This window comes from Pantherophis guttatus, chromosome 1 (assembly GCF_059756535.1).
Source record: "Pantherophis guttatus breed Tessera chromosome 1, ASM5975653v1, whole genome shotgun sequence".
NCBI lineage: Eukaryota > Metazoa > Chordata > Lepidosauria > Squamata > Colubridae > Pantherophis > Pantherophis guttatus.
Window position 1 is genome coordinate 324,923,240 of NC_142063.1, and position 9,762 is coordinate 324,933,001.

At 38.3% G+C, this 9,762-nt stretch overlaps 1 protein-coding gene across 7 annotated transcripts in view; it reads left to right on the top strand.

Moving 5' to 3' along the window:
• FSIP2 (fibrous sheath interacting protein 2) overlaps positions 1 to 7,144 on the top strand; it is a 69,679-nt gene extending 62,535 nt beyond the window's left edge. For 5 of the 7 annotated variants that reach the window (XM_060693143.2, XM_087883397.1, XM_087883396.1 and 2 more), the window contains exons 22-25: positions 3,248 to 3,276; positions 3,850 to 3,902; positions 5,871 to 5,934; positions 6,909 to 7,144. In XM_060693143.2, coding sequence (XP_060549126.2) covers positions 3,248 to 3,276; positions 3,850 to 3,902; positions 5,871 to 5,934; positions 6,909 to 7,084 — 322 coding nt within the window. In that variant the 3' untranslated portion in view covers positions 7,085 to 7,144. The remainder of the gene's footprint in view (positions 1 to 3,247; positions 3,277 to 3,849; positions 3,903 to 5,870; positions 5,935 to 6,908) is intronic. The other 2 variants (XM_087883395.1, XM_087883398.1) reach the window with 1 other exon arrangement.
• The last annotated feature ends 2,618 nt before the right edge of the window (positions 7,145 to 9,762 follow it).

Consider the following 9,762-nt stretch of genomic DNA (forward strand, 5'->3'; position numbering starts at 1 on the left):
AGTGACCGAAGTTACAACATCACTGAAAAAAGTGACTTAGTACTGTTTTTTTCAGACTTACGACCATCGTAGCATCCCACGGTCACGTGATTTACATTCGGATGCTTGACAATTGACTACCATTTATGACGGTTGCAGTGTCCCGGAGTCACGTGATTGCCTTTTGTGACTTTCTGACAAGCAAACTCAATGGGGAAGCCAGATTCACTTAACAACCGTGTTACTAATTTAACAACTGCAGCGATTCACTTAACAAACACGGCAAGGAAAGTCGTAAAATGGGACAAAACTCACATAACAAACATCTCACTTAGCAACATAAAATCAGTGTTGGTGGAAGGCAAAGGGAATAAACCTACTCAAGAATATATGTTGTTTTGGAGGGGATAAAGGCACAATTGGAATATATTGTATATCTTTTAATTGTTATAGACCCGTAATGGCGAACCTATGGCATGCGTGCCACAGGTGGCACGTGGAGCCATATCTGTGGGCATGCGAGCATTGCCCTAGCTCAGCTCCAGCGTGCATGCGCGTGCCGGCCAGATGATTTTCGGGCCTTCTGGGCTTACCAGAAGTCGGGAAATGGGAAACAGGCAGTTTCCAGCCTCCAGAGGGCCTCTGAGAGGGGTGGAGAAGGCCGTTTTCGTCCTCCCTAAGCTCCAAGAAAGGCTCTGGAGCCTGGAGAGGGCGAAAAACGGGCCTACCGGGCCCACTGGTAACCTTTTTGCCTTCGTGTGCCAAAAGTGTGAGGGGTGTGGGGGGCATTGAATTATGGGTGTGGGCACGCATGCGCGCGACCCCCCTGCGTGACCCCCACTTTTGGCATGCGATGGCAAAAAGGTTAGCCATCACTGTTAGAGACGAAGAAATATAAGGGGGAAAAAAATGGTTCCCGGGAATGGGGGTGCACTGTAATATTGGGGTTTTTTTTTCCTTTTCCTTTTTCCTTTCTTTTTTTTTATTTAGATGTATATGTATTATGTTTGTATAATAAACAAACAAACAAAAATCAAAAAGCAACATAAATTTTGGGCTCCATTGTGGGTATAAGTCAAAGACTACCTGTAACTGCTTTGTGTGGGCACTAAGTACTTTAGTAAGTTTTAATGAGGACTTCAAATTAGCTTGTTAGAGCTTTTGAAAAACACAAGTGATAAAAGCAGAAAGACCCATACAAAGCTGCAGCTCATAATCTGTTTTTTTTTTGCAAAAAGTTTTTTTTTTTAATTTTTTCCAACACACAAATTACATCTTTTCAGAACAGAGCCCTGATCCGGTCATCAATTTATACAGTTTTTTTCCCCCATCTTTAACAAAATTTTGTATATTCTATTTTGCCATAATACTTATTTCTTAATCTTAACTCACCTATCTCAACTAATACCATCTTTAAAAAATTAAGTCAAATTTACTTAATCAAAACAATTACCCTTCTATTAACCCCCCTTAAATCTTAATTCAATTAATACTTCATAGTACATTTCACAATTCTTACCCTAAATCCTCACTATTAACAATACTTAATCTTAAATCATCTATCTCCCCTATTACCATCTTGTAAAAAGTTTACTCTTATTTAATCAAAATAATTACCCTTCTATTAATCCATTTTAAATCTCAATTCAATTAATACCTCATAATACATTTCACAATTCTTAGCCTAAATCCTCACTATTAAGAATACAGATCAAACATGTTTATGTTTCAAAATCTTATTTCCCTTTCTAAAACTTCCCCACATTTTTTACTTCGTATAATGCTCAATAAATCTTTATTTCCTTATTACTTCACCAAATTTAGATCCTATCTCTAATCCCCAAAATATAGCAATTTAACATTGAGACATAGTTCTTAATTCAAATAAGACTACAATACAATTTTCCAATTATTTCCCACAATTCTCTCTCTTTAACCATACCATTTGTATAAAAACCATTTTGAGTAATTCTTATTTGTAATTCATAGTCCTATATTATTTCAATCTTCTTTTCTTTTTTGCTTAGATATATTATCAAAAATATTGAAAATATTAAAATATTAAAGTTATTGAAAATATTCAAATTATTGCAATTGTTGTAGATTTTTAAACAATATCCCAGTTTTTATAGTCATCAATTATTCTTAAGTAATACCATGTAACATCTTAATAAAAATTGATTCATTATGTCCATTGATATATTTTCTTTTAACATAGTCTATTTCTCATATATTATAGCTTCCATCTATATTTCAATTTTAAGTATCTGTAACATATTCTTCTCATATTTCTGTTAACCATTATTAATCTCAATATAGTTATTTTATATCATTTTGCTTGTTTTCTTTTTTTTTCTTCAAAAAAGGTTTTATTTTTGTTTTTCCATAAACACATTTCCATGTACAGTCATTTATCCATCATTTTTCATTCATCTTATCTTTTAACTTTCATTTTTAATTTTTACTTTTTCGGGGCTGCTCTTTTACCATTTACCCTTACCACAACCTTTCTTCTTCTCCTCCCCTTCTCTTCCTTCCTCTTTCTCCTCCTACTTTCTTTGTTCTTCCTTTCCTTCTCTTTCCTACTTCCTCTTTCCTTCCCCCACTCCTCTCTTCTTCCCCCCTTCTAGCCTTCTCTTCTACTCCTCTTTCCCCTCCCTTTTCTTCCTCTCCTTTTCCCTTTCTTCTTTCTCCCCTTCTCCTCTCCTCTCTTCTCCCTTCCTCTCTCTCTCTACTCCTTCCCCTCTCTCTTGTTGTTTCTCTTTTCAATTCAATCGAGAATGGTATTCAAGCAGCCCCGATTTTCTGTTTATCTCTATTCTCATTTCAATTTCTTATTTGATTTATATTTATTTCTATTTAATCATTTGAGTACATTTTTATAATAATCTCACTTTTTCCCTCCCCCCCGTTTCTCATTTTACTAGGCATCATCTGGGTTTCAATTTTTCTGATTATTTTCTCCCATCTTTTCCCTATCTATTTTATCTCAATACCCTTATTCATATTTCCTTTCTAACCAATCATAAAATTATCCCATGTCCTGAAATACATCGACTCCTCTTTATCTTTTATTCTCAGTGTTAATCTATTCATTTCTGCACATTCTAAAATTTTCTTTATAATTTCTCCTTCCAACTGGATTTTATCTGCTTTCCAGTCTTGTGCAAATACAATTCTAGCCGCTTTTATTATATGAATAATCAAATATGTATCTTCTTTACTATAATTCTTTTTTTCATTTTTTTTCATTTTGCTTGTTTTCCAGTGATGAAAAAGATACATCAATTGAAAAAGGTAATAACTATCATAACTGATTTGAAACGGTTAAAGGCCAATCTGAATACTCTGTGCTATTTTTTGTCATCTTTAAACCGGGGGTGGGGTGGGGAGTGGGCAATGTGTTGTCTCAAAGTTACATATTCTTTTGTGGTGTTATAGACTCCTCCAGCTGTGCCATCAAATTTTAGCAATACAATTGCCCAGATTTGGTGGCATGTTTTCCCCATGTTCTGAAATGAAAAATAAATATTAAGAGAAACATAGAACAATTGGAAATTCCCATCCCCAATGGAGAAAAGCAGAATATCCTCAGATATTTCATATCCACTCATCCAGTCACTTCCAAAATTCTAAGCATGTATATCCCAACTACTAAAATTTTGCTCATCTTTGCCTTAGTTGCAAAGTTCATATGAGCACTTCCTTGCTAAAAGAGCCTTCAGGCAAGTGAAGACTACAGGGTCCATGCTCTGTGAGCAAAGGAACATGGAACAATCCCCTCCCTCCCAAAACAATAGGGCAGACTATTACTCCTTAAAAACAGTGGACTTAAATGCTAACAGGGGCCTCCTTGCCATTTTGTTTCAGCTGTTGTTGGCATGCATCTTTCCCGGGATACAGAAGAAACAGCTGCCATTGAGGTAAAGTGTTGTTAATGTTCATAAAGGTATATTCTTGCTTGTGGAGATAGGGAGCCTTTTTTGTCTTTGTCTCAGAAACAAAATCCTCTGGTTTTAGAACATTGTAAAAATGGAGCTTGGTAAAAGCATTAGAAGGGGCATATGCTTCTAGCACAACCTCTGGTACTGAGTAAAAACCAGGAGTTCAGTACCAGTTTTTCTGACCCAAACTTTTATTAAAAGTGATAAGCTTCCATAAGGAGCATGGTGGCTCATATGGTTAGGACACTGGAATGGAGGTTAGCAAGCCCACGTTCAAGACCTGAGTGCTGCTGTGGGGTGGTGTCAGGTCTGCCTAGCTGGTCCCCTAGAAAGAAAGACCCTTGACTCCATTTGATTGAAGTGATAGGTTCTTTTATTAAGGATTTATTAAGGTTGCGGCAAAAACAAGGCTAGAACTAAAATTCCCATGCCAAGTGTTACAAAATTTTCCCTTCTCCCTGTGGTGAAGGCTGACAAAATATCTTTCCTTGTAGACCCCAAACATACTGACTCATAAACTGGATTCACATAATGTGCTTAATAGGTTTATTGAAGACATTTTGACTGTGGGTTTAGTATTATGCAACCCCTTTTGAGGTTAATAGTTAAATGCATGGGGGATAGGTAATTTAAATAATATTTAAATTAAATAAACTTTTGTTAATGCAGCCCCTATCATTACTCTCAAAGCCAGAGAAGGCAAATAACCCTCCTACTTTGTTTTAAAGATTGGTATGTAATAAATTTTTGATTAAGCTTTGAGTAAAGCCCTCAAAATGGTTTAATTCATCAATGTGTTTTATATATTATTAAGTGTAGCCATCAGTGGTGGGTTCCTCCCAGTTCGGCCCAGTTCGGCCGAGCCGGTAGTAGTGACGATATGACATCACCGAACCAGTTCTGCCCCCCCGTTATTCTTACCTTTTATTTGGCCCCACCCCAAATATATTGCTGCCTCCTGAGTCCCAGCTGATCGGCTAGAAGGAAAAAAACTCTTGCCGCGGGGCTTCAAAGGGCCGCCCTACAGCTGATCAGTGTTAAAAGGCAGTGTGATGGTAGACTGGTGCCTCCAAAAACAAATGAGTAGACCGGTGCCTCCAAAAATAAATAGGTAGACCAGTGCCTGCAAAAACAAATGAGTAGACCGGTGCCTGCAAAAATAAATGGGTAGACCGGTGCCTCCAAAAACAAATGAGTAGACCGGTACAGCTCTGCAAGCAGTTAAAAGCCTGGTAGACCAGTACCTCTGCTAAATCCTAAAGAATTGTCACATGACCATCAAGCCACGCCCACAAAATAAGCCATGCCCACAGAACCGGTAGTAAAAAATTTTAGAACCCACCCCTGGTAGCCATGGTTGTTGAATTAAGTTCTGTGAGTTAGTGAATGATAAACTACGTACACCACTAGGATTCATGGATCAAACCTAGGCAGAAACTAGCCATCCATATTTTAATCAGTAGGGTGAACCTAGATTCTACTGTATAGATAGAGCTACCTTGTTTTCCCAAAAATAAGACATCCCCTGATAATAAGCCCAATCAGGCTTTTGAGCACAGGTACTAAAATAAGCCCTCTCCGAAAATATTTAAACGCAGAGCTGGAAATCAGGTAAGACAGCAAGAGGAGCCCCATCTTGCTCCACGCACCCCAAAATAATAAGACCTCCCTGAAAACAAGGCCAAGTTTCGGGGTTCAAAAAATATAAGATAGAGTCTTATTTTCAGGAAAACATGGTACTGCCATGTTGTGGAGTGCAAAAATCCAAATGACCAATATAAAACAGCAGTAGTAAATTTGTTTTTGTGCTGCCATCTAATGGTAGTCCAAGGATATGCAGCCCAATTCTGATAAATTTATCGGTAGTTCTTGGACCAAGAATCTGAATAAATTTAAAATAGAAGTGACAGGTTCTTATTTTCTTATGATATTTTTCTGCTTCAACAGATTACCTCTGTCTATCAGGACAAAAGTGTCAAAACTCCAGACTCTGGTTCACACATTAAACCAGGTATGTTGGTGTGTATCCCGTAACCTTAGCTTTTTTAACGCTAATCAAACTCAGAGAGGAATAGAGCCTCTGAGCTGGGAATAACTACCAGACATCCGCCTGGTGCTTGCTTTAGTACGTTTTATGGTATATTTCAAGGTTGATTAAAAAACATTAGATTCTGGATTCCAAATAGCTGGCAAGAAAAAGGCTACTCAGTATTGGAAAGGATCATTTTATGCTTCTGAGATGCACTTTGTGTCACTGCTAATTCAGCTGAATTACACTTACTCCTCATTTAGCAACTACCTTGTTCAGTAATCATCCCCAACATGAGTGATGTCAAGCTGGCCACGCCTCCCCGGCCCCCCCTGTGCTAGACATTTTTTAATCTGAAGGAACACTAAACTCCTTGGAATAACAATGGTTTCCCACATTGCCACTTCACTTTCCTAGTCTCTCTTTATATGCCCCAATGATACATTAAGGCATGCAAACCAGTGGTGGGTTGCTCCTGGTTCTCTCCGGTTCTTGCAAACTGGTAGTAAAAGCGGCGGGAGGCTCCGCCCACCCGCCCTGACGTCATATTTTGTGATCTGCACATGCGCAGAAGCTTCTCCCGTTGTGAACCTGTAGTAAAGGTAAGTAGAACCCACCCGTGATGCAAACCCTTGACAGGAGCTCTGTTTCTTTTCTTTTTTAAAAAGTTTTTTTTTTATTTTTTAGACAAACAAACATTTAATACATCAGTCATTCCTTCCATGTGACATCTCAGTGTTGTCTCCAAAAATTCTTCTTTTTGTCATTTCTTCTATCTTCATTCTCACCAAATCCATTACAACAATTCCTCACTAACACAATATTCTAATTATAGCACTTTTTATACATAACAATTTAGTTATTGGTATCTCTTTTCTAACCAATGATAAAATTGATTCCATATCTTAAAGTATTCTGAATCTTCTCTTTCTTTAATCATCTGTTTCATTCCACAGAAGAAGAGGATGCAAAAGTCACTGCAACCACTAAACCTGAGGAAAGCGTTGCTCCCCACCAGCGATCTTCTGTGTTTGAGAAAGTCTCCACTGCTCTTTCAAAAGTTTTCTCTCGAACATCAACCAGCAACCTGACCCAATCTGCAACAGTTCAAGAGAAACCCCCAGGGGACTAGGACCCCTAATAAAAAAAAAATTCTTTATATAGTTGAAAGAATAAATATTTTCATCAGAAACAGGGACCTTTGCTCTATGCTTGTAAAGTAGGAGGCCCATCAGGCAGTTGTATTTGTAGAATAATCTACATCAGCAACATATGGTGTTTATTCTGGATCCTGTCACCAGGCATGTAGTCCACTATTTGCTCATCTTCCAATATTTTCCCATGCCACGGAAAGCTTGTGATTCATTATAATTGGAAATTTCATAATGTTCCTTTCTTCCCAAAGGGCAGTTCATCAAAAGTGCCCAAGGAGTTTATTAATGAAAATATACGTTTGCATTATCCTTCTTTCTTAAATAATAAGGGTGCACACAAGAGTTTTTATTTAAATTAGGCAACAACCAGATCAGTTCCTGCTCTTAGAATAGAATAGAATTTTTATTGGCCAAGCGTGATTGGACACACAAGGAATTTGTCTTGGTGCATAGGCTCTCAGTGTACATAAAATACAAGATGCGTTCATCAAGAATCACTTCACTCTCAAAGTGGCTGAGCTGATCAAAAGAAAGCAGTGCAGTGGTGGCTGTGATGGTTTCACCAAATGGGAGTGACAACAGTAGCAGCAGCAGCCTCCAGCAGGCTGTCCCAAGATGCAACATAGGTTTTCCAACTGCAACTATTGAACAAGATCTGCAGGAAGAGGTTGTGTTGGCTGCCACAACAGTAGGGATTATGCAGATATCTCAGATGTGCCAAGTCTTGCCATTTCTTCTACAGTAGCATGAAGAAACCCGGAAGTGTCCAGCAATGCAGTAGAATCAATGTGTGCGCCATCTCCAACCGGATAAACTTTTCAGAAAAATATTTGGTTTGTTCAAACTAGAGCAAACCAGCTCTAACTAGATAACTAGATAATAACAGGTGCAGGGATCCAGTTTGTAAACTACTGTAGTATTAAATTATTTTCATTGAGCACAGTAGGTTTTGCAGGATCCAATCTGAGTTGGTCACCGGGGCCAGAAGTTTGTTCTTCCAAGGTTTTGGACTTGTGCTGGGAGCCCATCCTTAGGGAACTTCTCAATCTCCAGAACTTCTCAATCTCCAACACATCTGGGAGATTGAGAAATTGGATCCTGCAACATTATCCTGGGATACATATATTTCCCTTCATTCACAGTAGTCACCTAGGGAATGGAAGATTGGGATATGGGGTTTGGGAGTCGAGTCAAAAAATAGCACGTGAGCAGCATTCTTTATTGTACCATACTTTCCTGGAGAATTTTATTTTTACAGTAGATAGCTCTGTAAGTGACATGCAGCACAGAAAATAAACAAACCCCTCCTTCTGCTAAAGATCGATTTGATTGCCTAAGTTCTCTATTATTCTGAGCTCAATTATCTCCCTACTTGAAATAATAAAACTTCTATTACAATATATGTTTATTCCAAATTTTCCTAATCAAGAGTTTCAGCAACAACTTTACTGGCAATCTCTCATGTCAAGTAAAAATTAATAGTCTTTCAATTCTGTTTTCCTCATTTTTGCACCTAATGGATGTGATTCTATGTTGAAGTGTCTCTTCAATGAACTTGAATCACCTAGAAATTATCTTCAATGGTCTTAGTTTACCTCAGGACTTACATACTGTCAGCAGTCTAAAAACGCTCAAATACAGTACCACATGATTTGCAAGCATCTCTGACAGCAACTTCCTTCCCACTAATTCCTTGACCTATTTTAGCTTCTTCTCCATTGCTATCTGAGAAACTCTGTACATATAGCAATAGCATTTAGACTTATATATCGCTCCACAGTGCTTTTACAACACACACTGAGCAATTTACAATGTCAGCATATTGCCACCAACAATCTGGGTCCTCATTTTACAGACTTCAAAAAGATAGAAGGCTCAAGCTCCATCAGGATCGAACTCCTGGCTGTGAGCAGTGTTAGGCTGCAATACTGTATTCTAATCACTATACAACCAGGGCTCATAAGTTGTTTTTTTTTTTTAATTTGATTTTATGCCGCCCTTCTCCGGAGACTCAGGGCAGCTTACAATGCGTTAAGCAATAGCCTTCATACTTTTGTATATTTATACAAAGTCAGCTTATTGCCCCCACAAACTGGGTCCTCATTTCACCTACCTTAGAAAGGATGGAAGGCTGAGTCAACCTTGAGCCTTGGAGAGATTCGAACCAGCAGAAATTGCAGGCAGCTGTGTTAATAACAGGGTGCACTAAACCACTGTACTATCAAGGCTCTATACTGTACTATAAGTAAAAATCTTATCTGTTTTCCCAAGAGAGTTTATCGTATAAGAATTTCAAGGTACTTTTATCTGCTCCATTCTGTCACAGGCTTCAGCCGTTGTCGGCTCTAATGTCTACATATTCTCAGATGCAATGCAGGAAGAATTCAAGGTTGCTCAATACAATGATACTCTTTAAGCATCTTGCAAGGCAGGAAGGACATTGATTGGTCAATTAATGTGTCAATATGTTCTACCTACTGAAATGTGCTTTATATCACTTTAGGAAGGCTTAGATTGTAGTATAAGCTATACCAGGGGTATCAAACTGGTGGCCTGCGGGCCGGATGGGTCATGCGCAGGCCATGCCCACCCCAGCTACGCGAATGGAAAAAACATGATGATGTGAGTTTGACACCCATGAGCTATATGGAAATCC